A 26,986-nucleotide genomic window follows, 5' to 3' on the forward strand; every position below is an offset into this window, starting at 1 on the left:
CTGCTGCGCTCTCCACTGCTCCATGTGTGGCCCTGCATCAAGAAAACATCAAGCACTGTGAGTCAATGTGTAGAGGGAGGCTTACATACGCACATATAGGTTTTCTCCACTCGAGTGTACTGTTAACGAGCCCTGATCCATTCAGAGTAGCTGTGGGTTGAGCAGCAGGGAGTTTGAGTTGAGAAAGGCTCTGTGTATCAGTATGTACACAATGACACCCTTTCATATTTGTTCTTCTGTTTGAATGTGATTGTTGTGTATTAAAGGCTGTGCTTCGCATGGGCCAAACTTGTTGGCTGAGGGTGCGGAAGATTTTCACTTTCCTTTTTACAATAGAGCTATTCTCCGCTGTGTGTGCTTCTATGTTATGGTAAAGCTGGAGAAAGTGGGGCCATGAACGCTGCAGCCAAACGGCCTAACAATCCAGTCTACTGTAGTACAGTCAGAGAAACAGCTAAAGGAGAGCATGAAAGAGTGTGAAGTGAGGGGAAGAGTTGGGAGGGAGTTGGCAGTGTGTCAGGAGCACACTCTTGAGCTCTGCACGGTGCAGAGCTGACGCACTACAGCTCAGAGAGAGAGAGAGAGAGGGAGAGGGAGGGGCAATAGAGAGACAGACAGCAGTGGCCAGATGGAGCCCTGTTTGTTTTGAAGTAGCTGACTGCTGCTGAGAGCAGGACTAGTGTGTATGTGTGTGTGTGTGTATGAGGGGGGGAAGCACATCACATCCAGGACAGCAAACCACTGTTTTCTGCTTATGTGGACAGATATTCTGTTGCTGCTCAGTGTGGAGGCACTCTATGCAGCTCAAGGTCAGGAAGATCCAGCAGCAGCAGCAGCAGCCTCAGGGAACTGTCCCATCTGGATCCTGGGACCCGCAGAGGCAGGTGGGCACAAGTTTCCCTGCTGCCAGCCTCAATATAGGCACACTATGCAGGGCTATAGGACTCTGAGGAGGATGTGAGGCCTGGACTGCTGTCAGCACCTCCCACAGCACTGTCAGTCCTGCCAGCCTGATCCTGTGCCGGAGGAGACGAGGGGGAATGGGCCCGGCCTCACTGCAGGACGACAGAGAGCCGGAGGAGAAAGAGCCCAAGGAGGAGATGGAGAGTTACCGCTACCTTCTGCAGGCTGGCTCCCAGCTAGAGAGCACTCTGCAGCGTGAGTACACATGATGCTGCTGACAGTACTCATTTGACTTCTGGGAATATAATCCTGCATCTGCTCTCAAACTATTTTCCACTAGTACTACTTCTTAGCACAGTTCAGCAGACTGAAACTGAAATGCACCGAAGCAAAAGTTTGATTTGAAGTGTTCATTTGTAACTTCTGAGAACCAGTAGAAGAACTGTACCCTGGTTAGATATCGATGTGCCAGTTTACCTCTGCAGCTCTGCTCCAACAGTGGGCCACTGCAGGGATTATGTCAGCTATTTTAAGCCACCACAGATGGATAAATATGTATCCATAGTAATGATTTGTAGCCTGAATATCTGCAGAATGTGGGTTGTAGATCAGTGTTGGACAGCGATGGATGAAAAATGAAAGCTGTTGATGTCAATGCACCCATTCAAAAGAGAAAAATAGGAAGTTAAGAAAGTACATAAGGCAGCTTTCACTATTCAGAGAATATTTTTGTGTCAAGTTTTGAATCACGAGGCCAATAAACTGTCAGATGTTTAACGCAGCAACTGAATTTGGCACATAAAAGATAAAAGGTTTTGGATTTTTTTCTCCAAAAGAATGGTGCAATTTTCAAAAGCATCAAAAACAACACAACCTTCATCATTTATCAGTTATAATCCTGAAAGTGTATTTTGCTAATCTCAAATAAAGCAGAGAATGAAGCTGATGGACAGAAATAGAGCCCTCAGGAGAAGCCTCCTCCAGAGACTAATGTGATTACTTTGGGATCTTGGCAGCCTTGAGTTATTGTTTAATTGATGGGCCTTCGCCTTTTTATGTCTCCTGTGGGTTCATTGTACCTGGGCCTGGGCGTGTACGTAACAGAGCCGGCACGGCAAAGGCCACGCTTAGTTTCTATTTAAACCAGGTGACTTTTTCCTCTCTGTGTGAAATGTGAGCCTCACACTCTAATCTGCTCACGGGGGATGCAGTAGTGAGCGTAACGAACACGCTGCTGTATTAAACAGTAACTGTAGATTCATCATTTACTTGATGGGTAATGATATATTATCCTTTACATAACTCACCTATTGCCCTCTCCCTTCTACACATTCGGGTATGTCTTCTCAGTACTGGATGAAATCACTCCTGCTTTGTGTGTGAACCTTCTTCGGCTCATCTAAAGAGTCTGAAGTTCTTCAAAGTGTACACACATACACGGTCCATTAGAGGACTGGACTCCCCTGGGAATACAATCTAAATTATTCCAGCTGAGACAGTATGCTGAGAGCAAATATAATGTTCTCTGTGCTGGCAGCAGCACAGTAAAAACTGTGTGAATCATTATGAAACGCTAAACACTACAAAGGATAACGAGCCATAAAGCAAAATTTCCACGCTTTAACTACTTACACTGAGTGCTGTCAGTGCTTTACACACTGAACTAACACTAACTCTTCACAGTGCACACCCTTCGCTTTTAACTGAACTTTTAGCTTCTTTCACTGCCAGCTTTTCAAATGACAGTTAAGCTTTCAGTGCTCACGCCTCGATTGAATTTACAGTTGCTTTCATGGCTTAGACATGGACTGACATTTTATCTGCTTTCATGCCTAACTTTTAAGCTGACAGTTCGATTGCTTTCAGCACTCACTCTTTACCTATTCAACTACTTTCTGCACCGAAATACAAGCTGATAATTCAATTGCATCCATTGCTTAAATGGGAAACATTCAATACTTAAAGGGGCGATGGGTAAGAATTCTAGATGGAAACATTCAACAGAATGTGAATAAATAGCAGTTTTGAAATTATGATGCATTGTGTTGCAGAGATAACTACTCAAGTTAGCATGCTAACCAGCTAGCCGGTGCCCATCCTGGTCCCAGTCTCCTGTGCTGGTGGTGTAAACTCTAACCCTCCCCTGTCGGAACTGCTAGCTGCATGGCTAACTAGCTAAGGGTGGCTACAGTTAGCAGCAGTTAGCCGTTACTCTGATGATATCCTGCCCCCTATTTGTTTTTTGAGTATAAAATTTGACAGGTGGCCAATTCTTACATATTGCACCTTTTAAAAGATACCCACCACACATGTATTAAGGCATACATAGAAAATCTCTAACAAGTGTCTGACATGGTTTTTCGCAGGAAAAAGTATAATCACAACATTAAAATCCTTGAAATGGAACCTACTCCTTCTCCCTCATTAAAAAATCCAAAAATATCTCAATATGCAAATATCTTTAGTTTCACAAGTTTAGCTGCTGGACATAAGATGTCTCCTACTTCACTTTAAAGTCCATTCTCAGTGTTTGTGCACTGGAGGATACAAGTTTGCACATCACACTTATGTTTGCTGAATATTGGATCAGGATTGTGATGTCCTAAATCATGCTCGCACTCTGCTATAAGCAGATTTTAAATAAGCACAGAGCAAATTTACACTTTCAGCAATGAATAAAAGCATCATTCTACACAGCGTAGCTCAAACATTCAACTGTAGGAATAAGAAGAAAAACACATTTTTGACCATGGGGGGAGGACTTAAAACTTCAGCTGACACTTCAACTGCTTTTAGTGCCCCACCTTAGACTACAACTCCCACACTCCCACAGCAAACAAGTAACATTTTAAGCTGCTCACTGTGATGGCACCTGCAATTTTTAGCATAAATGAGCACAGACAATTATCTTTGGAAATGTTCTCCTTTTCTTATCTTCTCCACAGCAGTGTGATAGATGCCAAACAGTCCGGTTAAGCCACAGAAAGTCACGTTAATCACAATAAAGCGCCTCACACCACAGCTGCTGCTGCAACCCAAAGTAAAAATACAAAATGTGTTCCATTTGTGTAAAATACCACTACAGAAACATCCAAATTCATTTCGAAAACCAAATCCCCACATCACTCCCAGCTTAAAGAGCACAGGTCACAGGTGCCTTAAAAAGTGTGAATATGAGATTAAAGATATGTGAAGCTATTGTCAAGGATTTAACATCTCTGCCTTTCTAGTCTCAAACCAATCTAGTTTCCATGTATCACAGCGGGTCGGAAACTCATTTTTCTGCCATCCTTTTTCTATCAGAATTCAGCCGCCCACCAGTCTAATCCCCTTAGCACTGGAAGCTTTGTTTGGCAAAATATCTCATGACCTAAAAGCAGAGTGACGCTGGGCCTCTGTGTACTATGAAAACGTTTGTATGTGTAAGAGGGAATTTCTTGCTCAGCGAGGGATTACATGTGTCGGCTTTTTGGGTCTTTAAAAAAAAAAGAAAACGAATCAGACTGAATCCATGCTGGGTAAGTGAACTCCACGCATAAAGCAGCCCTCTGTTCGCTGTCATTCTGTATGATTCACAAAGATCTGCTGTACTATGTGAGTAAGGAGTGGCGCTGTGCCATCAGTTGGTCAGCCAGTATAGAAAATCATGCTGTTTTTTAGCTGAGTCACTCCCTGTTAAAGCACTGCACGGAAGTCGTGTTCAAACAGCCTCAACACGTTGTGGTTTAATATTTTGCTGACCTATTAATTTCTATGTCCATCTGTGCCTAGAAAATGTACACACACACACACACACACACACACACCCACACACACATTTAACTCTTTAGACAGGTGCCAATCTGTAGAGACATGTTTTCAATTCAACAAACTCCTTATTTCCTGAAAGCTCCTTGTTATTCAGTGTTGTAAAAGAATACAACATGAAAATTGACAGCGACGGTGGGTGATTATATAGGAGCTGTACAGCAATGAAATCAGCGGGCGTTGGTTATCACTGTTTGGACAACACAGATAAGCTCCCTGCCTTCAGCTTTGTATGCAGACTCAACGGATTGGTCAGAGACTGAATCTGTTTGACCGGCAGCAAATCTCTGTTTCCATCCACACTGGCAAACATTCCTCTTTTTTCCTGTGTAAGAAGAGAACAGCAAACAGAGGTTATTTGACTTTCTCCTGCACACGTTGTCCTGCATGTCACCTGGAACGGTCATGACACGAGCTCGAAGAGGATCACAGCATGTCCTAAAAGAAACGGCATCTGAAAGGAAGATTAGGAGTTGTTTATTTAGAAATATTTTGAGTATTATATGAACTTTGATTTCCTTTAACTGCTGAAAAACTGTTAGTACTTTCTAATTTTCTTTTAGCTGTGCACCATCAGTCACAAAGGATGAAATTTTTCACATTAAAGTGTATTTAAAGGTCTTGGAGGTTACTACTACATATGTGAAAAATGTAGTATAAAACCTTTTGTGGCCAAAGAGGAAGCTGCATGTAATCGGATAAATTGCCTCCACTGATGTCACTCAGTGGCTAGGTTGCATTGTGGGTCATGTAGGCGCCAGGTTTTCTCATTGAGGACAGTTTGAAAACAAATAATCCGAATCGATGCAGCAGAACCAGAGAAGTCACCTTTTTTATTCCACACATTCTTCTTCCTTTTTCAAAACATGGCACCTACATTACCCACAATGCTACTGAGTGACATCACTGGAGGCAATTTATCAGATTACATGCAAAAGGCTTTATACTACTTTTTTCACATATGTAGTAGAAGGTATTTTCCAAGAACTTTAATGTGCAAAATTGGCGGAGATGAAAAAAATATTCAGTTATAGGGTGAGCTGGCAGTCAGACAGGGTGAAGGGAGAGTAAAATAAGATTTGAAGCGTATACATTTACAGTACATACACACTAAGAATTATATACTGTCCTACATCTCACACATTGTTTTATATGAATAATTCACTGCATACCCTGCCTGTATGGCAGTTATCCCGATGGAAAATGACATTACATCTACTCATTTATGACCTGTCTCTGCTTCCTGAAGGTCTTATAGCACAGGATACAAATTGTTATATAACAATTCCAGCGTGACGGTAACTTTACCCTGCATCTGTGTGTGCACAGTGCAGCCACTGGTCCTGTGCTGGCCCCTCTCTCTGTTACAGACACACATCAAATATTCAGCAGGTAGCAGCAGAGCTCATTACTTGGTCCCTGACAGCCTGACGGACACTATTACTGTGGCCGACGCATGGAAAATAACACATCCCCCCCCTTCTCTCTCATCTTTTTCTGAATCTGTTCATTTTTATTTCTCTGCACAAATTCATTTTTAATGTCTCTATCCATTATGGATGAGGAAAGGATGGATTGTGAGCAAATGTACTGCCCCGGTGATCTGTTGCATAAACTGCTGAACAGGAGCAGAGACATGTAGTGTAGTTCAGTGTGCTTTGGATGAGTTAGTGAACTGTTTTCAGGTGTCCTTCCTGTGTCCTTCCAGTTGCAAAGCAGGAAAGTTATTGACATTGTGATGGTCTTAAGAAATGTTTTTGTAGCTACAGTCTCCACATCAAGAAAGATAACCATCACATCTAAACCTGATCATTAATCTGAATTAGATCGTCCACTGTAATCGAAACACTGTAATTTTACAGTTTTATATACATTAAAAACAGAAAAGTACTGTATTTTCCTTTTTTTACAGTGTGCATTAGATCTACAGTTGAATTGATCTTATGTGCACACTGTCAACCAGATGCACCTCTCAGTGTGTCTCTTCTGCACATCTGGTTGAACGTACTCTGGTGCACCAGAGAGCAGATATATGACCTGTACTGCCTCCTCTATAAGAGTCTGTATGCACTCATTAGCCACTTAGACTAGAACACTAATGGCACCAAGTATGAGACACAGGGCCATCTGCCAGTAAACTTCACTCCAACACTCCATCAACATCAGATCAGATGCTGTACAGTAAACGAGCTAATGTGTTTTAATGATGTCACCGTCTCACTTGCACATGGAGCAGGATTTACGCTAGCCACAGTAAAGCAGCATATACAGTTACAACATCCGCCGAGTTTTATCACGGAGCGCCTCCACAAATCTCTATTTTCAGATCAAAGCTGATAGTTTGCGAGTTGCTATCTTTAAATGTGAGAGCTTTCATGTCAGAGCTTCAGTGACAGAGGCTTCAGTGTGGTTGTCATGGTGGAAAAGGCTTTGAGACGTTATTTAGGGCATCGCGTGACATCATTAAAGGGCATGCCAAATAAACTCTTAGCCTGTGATTTTGCAGGTTTTAGAGACTCTGAAAGTTGGCTTGCACACCACTGCTGTCAGAGTCTCAACTCTTCTTTGATTTTATGTGGACATGACCGACAACGTTTTCATCTGTGTTGGTCTCTTTCTCGACTGTCTTAAGCATAAGATTTCAAGGGGGATGGAGTGGAGATGTGTATATAACGTGTGTTTTCCTGAGAGTCTTGCTGCTTTATATTCTGCTTAATGTTGAGTTGTCATCTCTCCAGGGGCGCCCACAGAAATTATTATATGGGGGGCCAAAAGGAGTTACTGAAAATCTTGGGATGGCCACCAAAAGGCGGGGGGTGCCACTGCATCTGGCGCCTGAGTTTTCCTTTACATAAATACAGACATTTCCACTATAAATTGATGCAGAAAAGGCACAAACTGCTGCATGAAAATCACCAGAATGACAGAAGTGAAGTGTTTGACAGTTAAAGGTTAGACTCAAAAATCACTCTTCTTACAAAAATCACCTTTAAATATATAAAAATAAAAAGGGAAAGGACCCCCGCTAAATATGTGTCCCCTCAAATGTTGAAACAAAACCTATGCCCTTGAGAACAATTATGTAGAAGAATATATCTTTAAACAATAGACAATATCTACTACGCAACTTCGCCCAACTTTTCATCAACATGGTGGTGAGTAGCTAATGACTGAATTTTAATTTAAAGTTACTTAAAAAGTAATATTTGGTTTTATTTTCCTCTGTCTTCTTCCAGAGGTGACTGTCCCTGTGAGCTTGAAGGAGGTTGGAGGCTACATAGAGAAACAAGTGGCGTACCTGTCAGGTGAGCGCTTGTTTACAGAAGATCCTTTATCAGCTGGTTTGGTTTGAGTTGACTCTCTGACCTTTTCTTTTTTTTAACTAGTCTTTGAGTTTTTAGTGGCCAAAGTCACACTCTGAAATCTATCTAGACATATTTGTAACCTTTCAAATCTTTTTCCTCCCAGGGGGCCGTGGGGAAGACTCCAGTGTCATCATCACGCTCCCAGAATGCTCGGCTTTCAGTGACATTCCAGAGGAAGCTTTAGCCAAAGTCTTTACATACCTCACTCTCATCCCTCGGTGCGTCCTGCTCTGTCTATTCCTGTCCGACACTCTCTCCCTCTCCCTTTTCTGCAGTGCACCAAAAGCCCGCCGCTTGTATTCTGAGCACAGCTGGCCTCAAGTGCCCCTCTGCTCGCTGTGTCAAATGTCCTCCTGATGTCCTCTATGTCCCAAACCCTCACTCTTGCCAACTGATTAGCTCGAATTTGATGAAGTTCAGGGCATTTCCAAGACAATTTTAAATGATAACTAACTAGTGTATGTAGTTGTAAAGCACCTACAAATGACACAAACTTACAGCTAGGCATGATTTGACTGATCCACTTGCTCATCTCTCTGTTTCCTACATTAAATCACCAGATTCTCACAATGACATTACAGCTACATTCAATATGCCTGATTTTTCTTGCAGAACGAGGCAACCTGGAGTCAAATTCATCATCATCTTAGACCGAAGACTGGACACATGGGCCTCTATCAAAACTGCACTTGCCAGGATAGCAGTGAGTTTCATATTTCATGTTTCCTTCTCATCAGGGCCATTTGGATCTAATCAATAATCCCACTAGACAGTTCAGACATCCTGCGTATGACACATGGCTGCGTGCGAGCCTGCAGGCTGCTGTTCTTATTTATTTATGAGTTGCTGTCCACGGTGCTGAAATACCTGAGCATACCTGGACCTCAATCCACTACAGTATGTCTGCCTTAAATCAGAGCTTGGTTTGATGAAGTAGTCCAAACAATGTCTGCAATGAATGTCCCATTGCATTACTGCTGCAAATGTATGAGTAAGCAAAAAGTGTGTGATGACGCGGGGTGTTGAGGGAGAGGAAGGGATGAGGAGGGAGGCAGGAAGGCGGGAGGGAAACATTGCAGTCAGCGCTGCCACCCTCCGTCTGAGAGGCAGCAGCAGCAGCAGCAGCGGCGGCAGCAGCGCTGCGGCTGTCGGTCAGGCGGCTGAGGGAGCTGCACACTTCGGCTTGGCACCGGTTTTCCAATCGGACGGGCGGGAACTTTCCCTTCCACCGAGATGGCTTCTCGTATCATGGGTGATTGCTTTTACCGGCGGGGGATACCGAAGATGCGCCGGAGCCCGGTAACGAGCTGCTGCTTGGATAAAATTGAGCGTGTGAAGAGTTTGGGTGAAGTTTTTTGGGGCGGGTGGAGTGAATGGTGCAGTGGCACCGGCTGTGGCTGCTGCCGGGGGGTGGGGAGGGGGGGTGTAGCACTGCGGTGCAAGCGCGCGCTTCTGCTTCGTCATGCTATTGGCTGATCGGGCTGTAATCAGACTGATGTGTGGCTGTAATGATGCATGTTGAGACTGAAATAACAAGCGAGTTATCGAGCTCCCGTGATGGAGTCAGGGCAGATGAATGTCAGAAGTTGCGTCACATGCAAACACACTGGTAATATGTGATGAGATGACAAAACACAATGTCTGTACATCCTGCTGCAGCTTTCCTGCATGACTTCCATCTACATAATGTGCATGTGCAGGTCCTCAACTATATAAAGAAAATACCAAATTATTTTATTTTTTACGACACAGCGTGTCACATTAGATATGTGCAGTCTTCAGTAGGCTTGGCTGGAGATATACTATCTAGCCTATGTGGCTCCTGCAGAAGATGACATTCCTACACAGTCAGGGGACGACCTCAGATGACCTGATGATGAAATGCAGTATATGACATGTGTGAATGATGCAGCTAGGGATTGAACCTTGACAGCGATCGCCCGCCTGTCAGAATGGTTGAAATCTGAAGTCTCCTCTGTCAGATGTGCAGAATGAGAGCCTATTCATGTTTTTTCTCATCCATTCCTGTGTCAGTGTGTCCACAGGAGTTAGGACTGTGTTGCACAGCGTGAAAAACTGATGTATTTGTTGTGCAGAGCTGCAGCGATTAATCGATTAGTTGTCAAATATTCAATTAATGGCCCGACTATGTTGATAATTGAGTCATTTTTAATGAAAAAAGTCAAAATTCTTTGATTCCAGCTTCTTAAATGTGAATATGTTCAGGTTTCTTTATTCCTCTGTGACAATAAACTGAATATCTTTGGGTTGTGAACAAAACAAAACATTTCAGGATGTCAACTTGGGCTTTGGGAAACACTGATCAACATTTCTGACATTTTATAGACCAAATAACTGATCGATTAATATGTTTATTGTGTGCATCACACTGTACATTTGTGTTTGCTCCTGAATCCTCCTCCGTATGCAGCGTCATCAGCATGACAGTGAGCCTCTTTTTCTCTCAAGGCCTCCTTTCCTGGGAACCTCCACCTGGTCCTGGTGCTCCGACCCACCAGCTTCTTCCACCGCACTGTTACCGATATTGGCTTTCGCTTCAGCCAAGAGGACTTCATGCTCAAGATGCCAGTAAGGCAGCTCCTCCTCAGTTACCAAACATGTCCCACATCACAACAAGGTACACCCCCCCATGTCCTGTTTGCAGCCCTGATCTCCATGAGTCAAATGTTCTGTGGTGGACGCGGCCGAGAACTCGCGTTGATTTCTGCTTTAACCGTTGAAACAAATATCGTGATAAAGCAGTTATCCTACAGCAGGATGTTTCTTAAAGTATATCTGGTGATCTACATATTTTAATTTGTAAAGTATCAACAGGAAAAATAAATCGATAGCGCTGTATCACTCAGTCATACATCCTCCAGTATGGCCTCGAGACTTAACCAAACTTTTCTGACTGCAGAAAACCAGTTATGTATTTTAGCAACACTAGGTGATATTTTATATGAAACTGAGGGAGAATGAAACCTGCCGCTCTCATAAATTTGCTGAAAGTACAAAGTGTTCTTTGTGAGGTCTCAGATTTTGTCTGCACCTTTAGGTGGTGATGCTGAGCTCTGTGACAGACCTGCTGCGCTACATCGATGAAAACCAGCTGACTTCAGAGTTCGGAGGCACTTTGGACTATTGTCACAGTGACTGGATCGTTTTACGAACGGTAAGGAACAAATCAGTTCACTCAATAAAACTGTATCATCCTTCATCATCTTGCTCTTATTTTCTTTTAGTTTCTGAGGTTTCCCCCCTACAGTTTGATAAATGATTGTTTCTACAGGTCTATTCATTATCTAAGCACATGTATTACAGTGTTTCTGTGTGTCTTTTTCCTTCCACTTCAGGCTATTGAAAGCTTTGCTGTGACAGTGAAAGACATCGCACAGATGCTGCAGGGCTTTGGCACTGAGCTGGCAGAGACGGAGCTGTCTGATGAGGGCAAAGCCATCGAGAGTCTCCTTGAGTCTCACACTGACAAGTACAGGAAACTCAAAGTAAGGTTATAAATGTATAAAGATGCATGTATTAACATTACCACACTTATATTAGTTTTCTATTTTTTCTGCAAAAAGATCTAGTATTTTATAGAGTGATATTTTGAACGTCTTCTGTTCGACAGGATGCAATCAGGTCAGTGTCAAAGGAGGGTCGTCATCTTCTCCTAAGCCTGGAGACCTCTGGGAAGGAGGATGACTCCCAGTGGGATGTGAAGCTGGACTGGGATACAGTACAGAGGTGAGACCTCTTCAAGCATCCTTTTTTTTTTTCTTTGACTTTATCATTTATTAGATTATTTGCCAAAATGTGTGTTTGAAACCTCAGACTTTGGTGAGCACTTCACAGTGGAAATGGATACAAAGTCCCTCTGTTTTTTTTAGGCTTCTTGCACAGCTCAGAGACATGGAGTCAGCCTTCGATGGCTTCTTTGAGAAGCATCATCTGAAACTCCATCAGTACCTGCAGTTACTCAGATATGAGCAAAGCTTTCAGGAGGTAAGGATTCCATCAATTTGTCACGTGTATATATATATTTTTTGTGTGTGAGCCACCGAGTTTGTTCTAGACTGCTTTTTATTTTTAGTCTGTGTATGTCTAAAGGTTTATGTTCTCTGTTCAGATGGAACTGTGTCTGGACCATCTGATGGCTCAGGAGAGGGAGCTGACAACATCTGTCGACACTGTGGCTCAAACAGAACAGGCTCTCAAAAGGTTGGACAGTGTGGAATCGAATGCACAGGTGAGCCAGCATCTGCAGATAGCAGCACTTATTGACTCGCTTTGCATGCCAGATGAGTTCGTCACAAACACACACACTGTAGTCAAGTGTGTGTGGGTCTTTGTTGGCTCTATCAGGAGGTGATGACCCGAGCTCAGATCATCATCCTTCACGGACACCAGCTGTCAGCCGGTCACCACTACGCCATGGCTCTGATTATGCAGCGCTGCAACGAACTTCGCCACTACTGTGATACACTGAATGCTGCTCTCAAGACCAAACACACTCGTCTTCTGCAGACACACCAGCTGCTGCTTTGTCTTGGACAGGTACACACACACACGTCAGAACTTCTTTATGGTGTCACCATTGACTGTATAAGATATGGGTAGAGATTCTGGGTCTGGAAAATAAAGCTAATGGAGAAATGCTGTAAACCTGCACTCCACTGGTTCCAAAGAGAAGACCGATTGTATGTAAGCTCATGAGAAAATTACCCTGCTTCCCCTAGTTTAGTTTACGGTCTTAATCACTAGTTTCAGGTCATCCTCAAAGCAACACGATGTTGATTTTGTAAATTATGCTCCCATCCAGATTAAAATAGACGATAATGCAGGGTATGGTTTAGGGTGTGGCTACCTCGGAAACAAAAACAAACCAATCAGTGACATCACAGTGGGTGATACGCATGTATTCTCCACCTTTAGGCCCAAACTTGGTGTGATGACGGAGCATATCTGCTGGCCAATCAGCTGGTAGATAAGTTCCAGTCTAAAGACGGGGCCCAGGCTGCTTTGAGGGACATTGAGGGGTTCCTGGAGGGGGCGCCATCTATGCTGAGCTCAGGAGCCGACGTCCTGGCCATCGAGTACGAGGCTGTCATCACATCTCAGCTGCAGGTCGGTGACCACAACATTTATATGAAAAATAAGTCAATACATCCAACATTACGAGCACTTCTCAGACGATAAAACTCCAATTTGTTCGACCTCTGTGTCCTTCTCTCTCGCTCTCTCTGTCAGGCCAAGATAGGGGAAACGTTTGAGAAGCATGCAGCAGTGCAGCAGATGATCCAGAACCGACAGGCTTCCCTCAGGAAGCTGGCCGACAAACACGTGCGACCGGTCCAACTGGTGGCCCCGAGGCCTGAAAACCCACCACGCTCCAAGTCCCCGCTCTTCTCCCCCAAGCATGGTACACACACGCAGGCATACAAACACACATCTAAAGAAAGAATTGAAATAGAGATTCTGTTAGTTTAGTCGAACACACTTGTAAAAAGAATTTGATTAGAGGTTTTCTACCAATCGACTACCTCCCTACCCAGCGTCCCCTGTTTCCCAGGCCCAGTATGGGGTCTCGTTCCAGCCTTATGGCCTGGCACCAATCCCTCTCTCCCTTGCATTTTTCCTTTAGGCACTGTGGTTACATTGACACATCACAGGGTCCCACTGAGTAGGCCTAAGGTGTTCCTGATTTGGCTTTGGGGTTAGAAGGCCTCCTTCACAAACAGGCTGTAACGAGGGTAGAAGGTATAATCAGTCCACCGGGAGTTACCTGACTGCTCTATTAGTCAGTATTGCTGCTATAGCACCATATGTGGTACGTATACATTAAAGAACCGTTTCATCTCCCTTTGTGTCTCAAGGGAGGTTGCACAAAGCTATATACAGTGGTTCCCAATTAATACTGTATGTGTTATCTGGTGTATTTACTTTTGATCTTTATCTGAATGTATCTACTGTGCTGCTGAATGTCTCCATCAGAGTGTGTGAAAGTAAAAGATAAATAGACTTATTTCTATGTCCATTCATGGCTTTTAAGGCTTCGTTCCTTATGATATGAGGCCACACTAATGAGAGTAATGACAAGAAAGAGAATGAAAGTGATTATGAGCCCCTCTGAGGCCCCGTTGATACTCGGGAAACCAGCCATTTAAGAGAGAAGATGAAGGGAAAAGTGGTTAGCTTTGATTGATTTGATCCAGTACATGCATACGTGCACGTATGTGCACGCATACATACCTCTGATGAATGAAACATGGCACATGCGAGGAGCAAACGACTCGCTTGAGCTTGGACTATCATGTAAGGATTCAGCTGCCAGGATCAAAAGGACACCGACGGTCGTGCCAAACACTGCTTCAGATCTGCACACACCATTTCCAGGCTGCACCTTTAGAGGAGACAACCCATTATCACTGATTACCTCACATGTCGATTATGGCTGATTAATGTTTTTGCAAGTTAAGGAGGAATAGGAAAGGTCACAGGCAGGGCAAGAAGATCCCTTTGAGGGCATGAAAAAGTGATCGTTTTTGATGTAGTGTGGATGCTTCAATGAACCATCTTCTCATCAGAGCTTATGGAAATATACTATATGTAGATTACTCTCATATACTTTGATAAACTGCTGCTGCAGTGACTGATGGTGTGGCTTTTTACAGGGGATGGTTTGAAGTTCACATTCGACCTTTCTCTGCCTGGGAAGAGAACATCCCGGAAGAGCCCCAACCCCAGAAAAGTAAGGAAAGAAGACATTTTGTTTTGTTTTGTTGTATGTATTTCCTTCCATTATCACAGCTGCATTCAATCCAAAAAAAAGAAAATTATTATCTCGTGTTTTTCTTATCAAGCTCTTTCTGTTTTTTCCCCCCGATTGTGCTGTTGTCCGTTTGTGTTGCATACAGATCGAGGTGATCCACGACTACCAGGAGAGCCGGAGCTGTGTGTCATACAGTCTGGAGGGAGAGGACAGCCCAGATCTGTTGAAGCGGTGAGGAGGAGGCAGCTGTCCACACATCTGCCTGTCCTCAGTACTGCTCTTGATGCTGTTTACTTTGTGATTCTCTTTGTTCAGTGGTAATGATGCCCTATGGCTCTCTCTTTGTCTGTTTCTCTGTGTGTGACAGTCATGTGATGAGGGAACTCATAGAGACAGAAAGAATCTACGTAGAAGAGCTGCTGGCAGTTCTGCTGGTGAGAAAACACACTTCACCCCCCTTCACACTTTACAATTGATCTACTAATGGTTAAAGGTCCCCTGGTAGTATTGCATATGCATTAATCATATATATTTTCTTAATTGTGTGGCAGGGTTACAGGGCTGAGATGGACAACCCAGCTCTTTCAGGGCTTCTGCCCCCGATCCTGCGCAGCAAGAGAGACATCCTCTTTGGAAACATGCCTGAGATCTACAATTTTCACAGCAGGCAAGTGATTAATGACTCTCATCACACACAGACCTGTTTAAAACACAAAGCATGTATGTTAATTATGCAAAAGTTGCCAAACACATCGACGTAAGAGGACAGATATAGTTCGAGTGTATAATGCCGATATTAAAGGGTAACTCCCCCAGTTTTACACATTAAAGTCTGTTTACATTGCTTCCGGTAATGTCACTCAGTGGCTCAAGTTGCATTGTGGGTAATGTAGGTGCAAGGTTTTCAGAAGCAGTCCACTGGTCTAACATTGCACTCTTACAACACTGATGGACTCAGTATGGACAGTTTAAAAACAAATGATCAAAATAATTACAGCAGAACCTGATTTTTCACCTTTTTTATTCCACGCATCTTTTCAAAACCAGCCACCTACATTACCCACAATTCAATTTAGCCACTGAGTGACAACATGCAGCTTCCTCCGGAGACACAAAAGTATTTTTTACTACTTTTTTTTCACATATGCAGTAGTACTCCTCATTTTGTTGCTCATTTTTAAAGCCAAGTACACAATCCAGCTGGAATTACATGTGTGGGACTGAGAGAGATTAACTGATAGCTACAGTGGTTTCTGTAGCTTGATCTTGCGTACATGCCAGTTTTGTGACCCATGTCTCGAGGGGGAAAGGGACTGAACTAAATACCAGATGGATTCAGTAAAATAAATCATTTATAGCATGGATTGGTCGTAGATTACTGCAAAGGAAGTGAACTGCAAAGGAAAAAGAGCCTGAGGTTGCTGCTCGAATGAAATAAATAGATAGACACAACCCAAAGAGGACTCGTGACTCAGAGCTTTAAAAAGTCTGCCCGTCTCTAAATAAAAGAAATGAAGTAGATAAAATAAAATAAAGAGCAGAGCATGACTGATTCAGAAGTACTTTCACTGAAAAACTAACCTGGCCTAGTTAGGTGAGTGGCTCAGAGACTACACATTCAACTTTACATACATGAAAAACACTTGAAAAGGTCAGTCACATGAGGTGGGCGCCTGCTGAGAAACCAACAGCCAGTTATGGTATTAAGCCTCACTTGTAGGAGGGTTAAGATGGTGTTTGTTTTAATCCCTTTGTTTTGCTTTTGAGATTTAATTCTTGACCTTTGACCTTGGTGGTAATCCAGGGTCTTCCTTCAGGACCTAGAAGGATGCCTGGAGGCTCCTGAAGGTGTGGGAGCTTGCTTTCTACAGCGGGTGAGACGCTATTAATGTTTATCTTGTATAGGTTCTTTATATGTAGTTCATTTGTACATAATTGTTTCCATGTTTTTCAAACAGATTTCTCTTTCATGTGTCCACAGAAAGAGAGTTTCCAAATGTATGAGTGTTACTGTCAGAATAAGCCACGCTCTGAGGCGCTGTGGAGACAGTTCTCAGACTGTACCTTCTTTCAGGTTGGTTTTAGCTGCAATTTCACTTTTGATCAGCAGTTTTGTCTGATTCATTTACTGTTTCAGTCTAATGCAGGATAGTTTTACAATAAATGTTTGTATCATGCAGAAATATGTAGTTCTGCTGCTCTAACAATCGTTGTCCTTTCAGTTTTACAGCTACAATTAAAAAGCTGTGGTCAGTGACAAATATTACATTCATTGTGGTTTTATTTGTCTTCCTTGTGAAGGAGTGTCAAAAAAAGCTGGAGCACAAACTGGGCCTGGATTCCTACTTGTTGAAGCCAGTCCAACGCCTCACCAAATACCAGCTGCTGCTTAAGGTTAGACTGACAGTATCACAAATAGGTTGATCACCTACTGTGCATTATGCAGGTCGGACAGGCTATTGTGTGCTGTATTTTCCATGAGATTGGACTTTAATGCATACAGAGACAATCCAGTGGGACAGCACCATCCCAGGTGGTGAGGTATTTATGTCCAAATCAAGGATTAAAAATGTAAATCTGGCTCTTCTTACAAAGAAGTTGAATAGGCCTGTTCAAGAGTATACAGGCTACAATATTGTGTAGAATCAAGTATTTATAGTTTAGAGAATATCATAATCTAAGATGAGACCTACAGGATGAGATGAATGAGATAAAAAGGCTGTTATTTCAGCACCGCGGACAGTGCCCGTGTATTTGTTAACCCACTGTGCAGATAGCCTAATAACTATTTCAGAACCACGGTCCGGGTCATAGATTCTAACTTGCACAAACCTCAGTCAGAAAAAGGATATTTGATACAGGCAGACTAAACTAACATATTCAACTAAACAAGCCCTCTGCCCCGGCACTCTCACTGCATTTTGGTCATTATGCTAACAAAATGCCTCCTCTTAACATCCCAAGTCAAATCACCTACTGGTGCCAGTTATGAAAACCATATTAAACCAAAACAAATCAGCACCACAAGTTTCTGAACCCCTAAAAAAACTGCATACACTACATGTGTTTGATAGTTCTGGATAATGTAGCAGACTTCCCTCTTTACTTTTGCTGTGTATTATCTTAGTTGTCTAAGTTGCTGTATATATGTGTTGTTTTGTGTTTACATGCCTTTTCTTTTACTTGTGTGTTCAGGAACTGCTGAAATACAGTACAGACTGCGAGGGGACTTCTGAACTGCAGGGGGCGCTCGCAGCGATGCTGGACCTGCTCAAATCAGTCAACGACTCCATGCATCAGATAGCCATCACAGGATATGAGGTGAACCACATCTGCTCTGATCTGCGTTTGTCTGTTAAAAACCTGAAAGTTGTGAATGAGCCATGAACTCTGATCTGAGATAAATCTCTCCCTCTATCGTACGCAGGGTGAGATTTGCGAGCTGGGCCGCGTGTTGATGCAGGGGTCGTTCAGCGTGTGGATCAGCCATAAGAGAGGCCCCACGCGCATGAAGGAGCTGGCTCGCTTCAAGCCAATGCAGAGACACCTCTTCCTGTACGAGAGGGCCCTGCTCTTCTGTAAGAAGAGGGAGGAGCACGGAGACGGCTGCGACAAGACCGCGTCGTACAGCTTCAAGCACTATCTGAAGGTTGGTCTGTGTCTGTGTTTGTGTGCGTCTTACAGGAATACACCAGTTATTCTGGCTAGTTACTTGCATCATCAGGTGTCCTTCTCTGTCATATCATTCCCTGTCACTCACAATTTAGTACAACAAATTATTGGCTAAAGTTCATCACACATACTCACTTGTAATCTCCGTCTTTATCACTATCATGCAGGTTTTAGCACTAATTAATGAAGAATTGGTGTCTGTGTTGATATCTTTTAACACGTCTAAGTTGCCCAGCTGGCCTCAGAACCTGCTGTATTCCTGCAAGACTTCTTTTTGCTGCATGTGTTGCCGTGCAGAGTGTGTTAGTGTCTCACCAGCAGCTGCTGCTCTTGATTTATTATTGAGGATGTGGGGAGGAAGCAGTCACACAGCGGAGGTGTGTGAATGTTTGTGTTCTGACAGGACAGATGTGTTACATGATGTAAGTCTGATGTATGATGTGCTGTTTGTGCTGCTAGTCCTAACGCTGCGCGTGTGTGTGTGTCGGTGTAAACAGTGTATGTCTCTTGGCAGATGACTGCTGTGGGGATCACAGAGAACGTCAAGGGAGATGTGAAGAAGTTTGAGATCTGGTACAGTGGCAGGGAGGAAGTGTACGTGGTTCAGGTAGGTGTCTGAAGAAGTTTAACGCTGGCAGGTTAAATACTGTATCTTGTTCGTACTCTGTTTTTTTTTTAACTCTCTTTGCTAGAGCTACAATGTTAAGACAGAAAATGAATGGCAACAATTTTGATTACTATGAATCTTTTAACGATTTTTCTTAAGCAAACATGGCAAACGTTTTTTAGGGCAGCTAAAAATATATGCAGGTTGTTATAATCCACTTATAGTGTGTTGTCTTCTTTCGGTTCTCTCTCAGGCTCCCACGGTGGAAGTGAAGATGGCCTGGCTCAACGAGCTTCGCAGAATCCTGACTAACCAGCAGAAGCTGCTCAGAGGTCTGAGAGCAAGTCACGTTAATACGGGACAGAGAATCAAAGTGCAAAGGTCCACTTACAAGCTTCAGAGATTTGAAATGCTTCAGAGGGCGAGTTGGTTGAATCTCTGAAACTTGTAAATGGAGGTTTGTGCTTTGATTTCCTTTACCATTTACAAATGTTCCAGAAAGTTGATAGTAAGACCGTCTTTATCGTCCCAGGAGGGAAATGAGTTTACAGCTGTTATATGGTCGTATGTATTGGGTGCCAAGTCTGAGGCCACATTGAAAAGCTCGAAACTAGTCATGTAAATCCTGAAACAATCAGAAAGTTTGAGGATTCAGAAAGTAAATGAAAGTGTCAGGAGTCAATTATCATTCTAAGCAAAGAGGGGCTTTCTACAGAAGCCCTGAGGGGCAGGAGGAAAGTTTTTTCTGGTGATGCATTTCCTAAGTCTGATCTAAACTAGTTTCTCTCCTCTGGCAAAACGTTTTTTTTTTTTTCACCAGTTCTCAAGTCATAAAAGCAGGAAAGAACAAAATTCAGATCAGACTTAAAAATGGCTCACCAGAAAACAAATCCCTCAGTTGCCCCTCAGGGCTTCTGTAGCTTTCTCAGCATCAAACCATGGCTATCCAGGTTTCTAAAGTGGGAGCGCATTTAACTATAAAATGGTTTACAGAAACTGGAGCAGTTCATCAAAGCAACTTCATCAAAGATCCAGAATTGGCGTCATTTTAAAGTCTTTCATCTGCAGGAAGACATTGAGTGTGATCTGTGTCAGTAGTAAAGAATTAACATACATGCTCAGAGCTAAAGTCAAGTTAAAATCAAGTGCAAATTAATTATTCTTCTTATTCTTCTTTCTTACGTTACCTCCTTTTTTCTTCTCACAGATGAAGCATATCAACATGGTCAAATGGTTGGACACATGCCGCTCTCTCCACCACACTCTGAGAGGTCAGTGCATATGAACAGTGTTGAGTGTTTTAAGCGCATGATTGTAGGCTACAGTTGCGAAAAACGCACCAACACACAGGCATATGCGAAACACACACATGCAGTCACAGCACTACTATCTGCATTTGCTGAGTTTTCATATAGCTTGAGTGAAAGTGTCATTTCACGTTTGTGTGTGGCGGTGTGTGAGAACGGGCGCAGGCCCCCCACTCTGTCTGGTTGCCTATCCCCACTCCTCCCATCCCCCACCTGCAGGGGCATGCGGCCGTCCAGAGGGGTTCCCAGGGGCTGTCTGCCGGGGCTGGACTTTGTCTCGCTGTCGGCCGACGTGTTTCTGTGCCTACGTTCCCGAAGCCCCCGCCCCCGAAGCCCCCGGCAACGGCCCCGGCCGCGGCCCCGCCACCGCCCCCAGCGACACTGACCTGCCCTAACGCTCAGTGGTAAACTCAGCCTGGAATGACCTGCCTGACCCAGGGCTGCTGTGTTTGCATACTGATCGTCACTTCCTTTTTAAAGCCTCCATCCTGGTTCATAACTGACCCCCACACTCCCTCGCTGCGTTGACAGGCCTGTGTCTCCTCCATGGCATTTCTAACATGGTGTCTAAAAACTGTTCCTCTTACCTCTGCATCTCCGATTTGCTATTTTGCATGTAATGCAAAGGGCAAACGAAAAGAAGAGTTTTGGTTTTTCATCCCATGAGTTTCCTTAATTTCCTCATGACAGCTGGTTTTAAGCTGGGGCTCGTTTTTTGAGATCTAATTAAGCAAATGTAGAATTTGCTTTCCAGACACATTTTTAAAATTTGACTCTCTTTAGCTCAAAATTTGGATCTTGATAAATCGAGACCAGATCTTCCCCTTGTGCTGACACATGCGTTTGAACACTGTGTCCCGCTGTGAAGTCCCACTTTTACAGAGGAGCTTGCACATGGCTGCTCTGTGCTCTGTCTTGCTGGTGCCTGAATGGTCGTGGCTGTGTGAGAAACACCAGGACAGAGTTGTCCCTCGACACTGATCTGGGGCCTGGATCAGAATCAGCCGACCCTAGATTGTGTGGCTGAGGATGACGTCTATCCTGAGCATGTCTGCTGATCAAGTGTTCAGCATTTGGTGACACGTGTTGTTTCGTGTTATTCCCCCCAGCAAGCAGCAGAGGGCGTCGGTGAGCTCAGAGGACACCGAGTCGGGGAGGAGCAGTCCAGACCCCCAGCCTCACTCCCCTAAACACCAGCACAACCGCAGGAGTGAGTAAATCTGATCCACACACACTTATGCCATAATCAAGTAGATACTTAGTAACTAAATCACAGAAATATTTTAGGAATTGATTTGATTACACTGATGTTGCTGATTGTCTTCCTAATATCTGACTGATGTAGATATTTGACTTCTCCCTCCTCAGCAGTTCAGGTGTACTTTGACCTGAAGAGCCAGTTACATCGAGGAATTTTGGGGAAAAAGGTCCAACTACTGAGATTAGCTTTTGATTCTACCTACTTGTTAATTAACCAGTAAGTGACAAGGGGGTCTTTATAATGTCGATGTAGTTACTAAGTATCTACATGGTGCCTTTAAGGTGTGGTAGATAAAAGTGTTCATCAGTACCTGTGACAGTCTGAGTAATGTTTCGTGTCCCAGGTTGGCCCGGAGCTCATCACTCGGTAGACATCTGCGAGGGTCTGGAGGAGTGGCCTGGAGGTCGGGACCCCTTCCACCCATCTGACACGGAGGACGAGGTTTTGGTGCAGCTGGTGAGACTGAATGCAGAATTTAGACATCTAACTACACACTAATTTAAGCTTGGATCACATTTTATCCCTGTCTACCTTTTTTTCATACATAACGGGGTAGATTTGGGTGTGTTTAGACAGTTCCCTCTCAATATTTAATACATGTGTATTTGTTCCCCCAAATAAAAGCATGAAAGTAGCAGAGGACCTTTATTTTGATGAACCACTTGCCCAAGAGCATTATTGCATAATATTCCGTTATATTTTGAATTTGATGCAGAAAAGACACAAATCAGTGCATTAAAAAATCACTAGAATGCATAAGATAAAGTGTGTGATCCTCTACATTTCCTAAATATCAGACACTAGTCGTTGATGCTTTTGTGTCTTCACGCCTGGATTACTGTATTATTTTTTACTCCCGCCTGAGAAAAGTATCCAAGTAGCTCACCTTCAGGTGTTTCCACATGCTGTAGTCGATTCTTCTAATGAAGATTAAGAGCAGGAAGCACAAAAAGTCAGTTTTGTAAATAGTAATTAGTAAACAAATGAATAGTAAACTCTCTAAATAAATGTAACTTGTTATTGACGATTTCCTCCTGTGTTAGTCTTCGGGCAGATACATGGCTTTGGTTGACTGTCTTCAAAATGGACCAGACAGCATCCCCATCAAATGTGGAGACGTCATCCAGCTGCAGTGTGAAGACAGCAGGGGACGCTGGTGAGTTTTCAGCCCGTCAGCCACACATGATGTGGGGTAAACCAGTCTGTCACGGTGGCTTAGTGATCAGACAAACCATCCAAACTCTGTGAAAGGATGCAGTGTATGGCAGAAGTAGCTATATGAGGGGTGTTTTTTTAATAAGACACTGTAGCCCTTCTAGTTAAGGTAAAAGAAAATGTAAAGTTAAGGCTGGTAACAAAGATTATTCATCTTATTTCTCCCCTCTTTTCCTTCTCTCATCACTCTTACTGACATTTCTTCATCCTTCAGGCTGGTGAAAAATCTAAGTCGGCGACAGGAAGGCTTCATAGCAGCTGCCAGCCTGCAGCAGATTATAGGAGACAGCAGTCGAGGACACTCCTCCAGACTAGGGGGTAAAGGAAACACATGGGCTTTCAAGATGATGAAATAATGTATTTCTTGACTTTGATTTTCTTTTTAAGAATCTGTACCTTTTTCCTGTAGACCCAGGGAACCTGAAGGTGAGAAAGCTCAGCTCCCCGTAGAGAAGAAAGCACAGAGTGTGAATCCAATATTTACCTGTGGACGGCGAACAGACAGAAGGAACAGATTGAGCCATAGCTGTCGTATTCCTCACTCCGTGGTCTGCTTCTTCCAGCACAGTTCAATCATTAAAGAGAAGACCTGACTTTTTTTCGAGGCCAGTATTTTCTGATTGTGAAGGTGTGCTGCTGATGCACCAGCGCAAAAAAGGCTCAGGAACTGTTTAGCCCTCTTTGGACAGTCAACAGCTGATCCCTGGATCCTGATTGGTCTTTCTCTTTTCAGTATCTTGTCCTTCTGGCGCTCTCATCTGCAACACACACACATTAAGTCGGGAAGTGAGGTCGCTGCTGCAGCATTTCACAATCACATGGACATCTGTGAAACATTTCAAGCCTTCCTCATTCCACATCGTGTTTGAGACTGTACTTTCTCCGAGTGTGTGTTCCTGATTGTCTCAGTGTGTGCTGGATGGATGGTAACCCAGGATTTGCCTGAAATATTTCTTAAAGCAGAGACTTTTGTACATATATACAGTATCATTTTTAACATTTATTGTACCTCAGTGTTTCATCTTTGTGCCGTTGGTCGACGTTTTCCATTGAACTACTACATTGTATTTTTCTTACATTTCATTCCTTAAAAGGGACAGTTCACCAAAAAAGTCAAAAATACATATTTTTCCTTTGGCCTGTAGTGCTGTTTATCCATCTAGATTGTTTCAGCGTGAGTTGCAGAGTTTTCGAGACATCGGGCAGAGTTGTCTGCGTTTCGCTCTTAAAAATACAACAGCAAAGCTTCTTTCTAGAAATCATGAATCGAAAACTTAAGATAAAACACAGATCCTGTTGTGAGCAGTTTCATGCAGGAACTCGGTGTTTCCCACAGAAGCAAAGTGTTGCCGTTAGTTTTTGATGACCTGAAAATGAGCCTCAAAAATCCATTATCTTTTTCAGAATTGCTTGAAAAGTTTGCCTTCATAGTGTTGCTTTAAATGTCCACTTTAATGTGCACACACTGGCTTTCCTCAACTCTCTGTTTCTCTCTCCCAGGGTGCGTCTGCTCTGTTGACTTTTCTTGTCGGCAGTATGTTTTATAAATCCGCCCAAAAAACACAGCTTGGTGTTCTGATTCTGTTTTCACAACAGCAGGTGAGCCGCGTGTGGAGACAGCCTGTCTGTCGTTAACTATGTTGCCTATTGAAACCAACCTGGTAACAGAAGACCGGGTGCACTTACAAGCTTGTACGAAATTGGAGAGGGTGCATCACAATCAGTGTGTTTACAGGAGGGCTGTAACAGCAGAGACCACCTCTGTGTTTCTCTGCAGAGCTAGTGCGAATGTCAGTAGACTGGAGCAAGGGCAGATTGTTCACTAGTTAATCGATTGCAGATGGCATTGTTCTCTTGGCCGGATACAAAAATTAAAAAGGGTCACCAAATATACTTGGGCAGACGTTAATACACCTGGATGGCCTGCCCGAGTAAAGTCTACATGTGTGAAACACTGGATGAGAGGCTAGCTAACTAAGCTATCCTATCTAGCTACCATCACAGCTCAGTCCAGGAGGGCGCCAGTTTGGTGCAGAGAAAACAGTTCCTACATGAAACTGCTCACAACAAGGTCGGCTGATTATCTTGAGTGACTGGGTCGGGATTTCTGGAAAGAGACATTGCTGTTGAGTTTTACAAATGCATCTTTTTTGGCACTTTGAGCACCACAATCCAGGGGCCATCTAGTTTCATTATATTGAGAGAAGGCAGGCAATATATCGCCAAAACTCAGCAACTCACGCTAAAACAATCTATCGGACAATAGAACCACAGGTAAGAGGAAAAATGTGTATTTTTGATTTGGGGGCTGAACTGTCCCTGTAAGGCACCACTCTTGTGTAAATTAGAGTTAAAATGCCAAAATGTGCCATGCCATAATGCCTTTTTTATTCCTGCTCTTTTGGAGTCTGTTGTTTGTACTGTTCGCAAAATCCAATACTCTGTTATTGCTTCAACCTTGACCTCACAAATATTCAACAGGCACTTTAATAAGGTGGACTGACAAAAGAGACCGAAAAAGATAATCCACCATAATCAGTTGTCGACTGAATGTGTGCTTCTGCTTGCCGCTTTACCTATCTTACTGTGCGTTCCCCCTTATTCATGCTGTTATTCCCCTTTGTTTATTCTTGAATGTGTGATGCGTTCGGGAGGCAGGGGAGACATACCCCCTGCACGCAGGCAGCAGTCGACATGTCAGTGATGGTAATGTAAGACACAGGCAGACATGATGAAGATTGATGGCAGCGTATTCCTAGGTGTGTGCCGTAGATGGATGGGAGGCTTGTGCCACAGAGCACCAAACACTGTCATTCTCCTCGGGATCTTTTGGGAGCCCACTGTCAGTCATGGTGTAGAGAAGAGAGAGCGAGGAGTAAAGGAAACGGAGAGAGAGAGAGATTATGTTCTGTGTACGCCTCCATCACGGAGGCAGATTGTTTCCTCCTCACCATTACAGCTCCGGTAATCTTGGGCTCCCCATTAAAAGGGATCATACAGCCAACATGAAATATACCCTCTGTGTCGAACGCTTAATTAAATATTGATTGCAGACTTATATGAATTTACCACATCAAATCGAGGCCCCAGTCGGAGGGCTGCCTTTGATACGCTGTGTTTGATATGGAAATGAGTCGAGAAAGCAGCAGGGGCTGCTGCGCACTACACATTTCCTATGTTGTTAATTTATTTATTTTGCTGTCATGTTGTTTCTGCACATTGTGAGGTGTCTGTGCAGCCCACGAATGAAATTACATCTCCATATATTTACAGGAGCGATGCTTGAATTTTACAACCAAACCCCATTTTTAAAAATGTTTTCAGCGTAAATGACAAAATCACATGTTTTCTCTGTAATTTTGATCCAAAATGCTGCAGATTTTGCACAGTTTTTCCAGGTCGGAAAACAAAAAAGAAATACCTGCTTGACAATATTCTGTATACTGATGAGCCAAGTAGCCTGAGCTTGTTGCTGAGTGTTTCTTTAACATGAAAATGCATGGCAACCGAACAATGAACAGGTTTGTATTGTTAGACAGTTCAAAACTGGCTTCATTTTGTACAGCTTCAGTTCTGTAAAAAAAAAATAATCAAATAAAATAAACTATTTATTGCAATACTTGTTTTAGTAGTTCAAATAATTGAATATGTCTTTCAACACATTTGACCGAGGACTACGGCTTCCGTTTTTCCATAAACCATCATTTAATCCATTATTTCTATATTCTTGTTTTAATGAAGTCACCTTATATAATAAAATTGTGCAGACTTTTCTCAGTTTTTAACCACATATAACTTGAACCTCAGTGGTGGAATGTAACAAAGTTAATCTGGCGTACTTGTCCTTTAATTGTGTCTTTTCTTTTATGCCACTTTCTACTGCACAACAATCCACAGGAAATATTATTTATACTTCACTATAACTTTAACTCTCTACAGCTTTAATTACTAGTGTACAAATTAAGATCTTTTGATAAAAGATGTCCCAAGAGCTCATAAATATGGTGTTTTGTTCTACTTTAAACTATCCAACAGTTCACAAAGAACAGCTGAAACAATGAGTTGATTAACAAAATG

At 43.2% G+C, this 26,986-nt stretch overlaps 1 protein-coding gene across 2 annotated transcripts; it reads left to right on the forward strand.

The window, feature by feature from the left end:
* Nucleotides 1-3: 3 nt before the first annotated feature.
* Nucleotides 4-26,528, forward strand: mcf2a (MCF.2 cell line derived transforming sequence a). 2 transcript variants are annotated; one of them, XM_073487081.1, is made up of 31 exons: nt 4-57; nt 765-1,158; nt 7,947-8,015; nt 8,179-8,293; nt 8,688-8,778; nt 10,545-10,664; nt 11,134-11,250; nt 11,432-11,581; nt 11,707-11,822; nt 11,966-12,080; nt 12,205-12,324; nt 12,441-12,632; nt 13,011-13,202; nt 13,326-13,497; nt 14,750-14,826; nt 14,993-15,078; nt 15,215-15,281; nt 15,399-15,514; nt 16,652-16,721; nt 16,829-16,921; nt 17,149-17,241; nt 18,043-18,168; nt 18,275-18,496; nt 19,034-19,126; nt 19,380-19,458; nt 20,334-20,397; nt 21,543-21,643; nt 22,038-22,150; nt 22,738-22,850; nt 23,124-23,227; nt 23,319-26,528. In XM_073487081.1, exons 2-31 carry the CDS (start codon nt 1,041-1,043, stop codon nt 23,357-23,359), a joined length of 3,345 nt encoding a protein of 1,114 aa, XP_073343182.1. In that variant the 5' UTR covers nt 4-57; nt 765-1,040; the 3' UTR covers nt 23,360-26,528. The 2 variants fall into 2 exon arrangements, with proteins under 2 accessions (XP_073343182.1, XP_073343181.1); XM_073487080.1 differs by lacking the exon at nt 4-57 and having other exon boundaries at nt 731-1,158.
* Nucleotides 26,529-26,986: the final 458 nt, after the last annotated feature.

This window comes from Pagrus major, chromosome 18 (genome assembly GCF_040436345.1).
Source record: "Pagrus major chromosome 18, Pma_NU_1.0".
NCBI lineage: Eukaryota > Metazoa > Chordata > Actinopteri > Spariformes > Sparidae > Pagrus > Pagrus major.

Bases quoted from the DNA above. Each gene is read 5' to 3' on its own strand.
- mcf2a (XM_073487081.1), top strand. From the start codon at position 1,041: ATGGGCCCGGCCTCACTGCAGGACGACAGAGAGCCGGAGGAGAAAGAG. The intron at 15,079-15,214 runs GTGAGGAGGAGG...TGTGTGTGACAG, and splicing joins AGCCCAGATCTGTTGAAGCG to TCATGTGATGAGGGAACTCA. The intron at 23,228-23,318 runs GTAAAGGAAACA...TTTTTCCTGTAG, and splicing joins ACACTCCTCCAGACTAGGGG to ACCCAGGGAACCTGAAGGTG.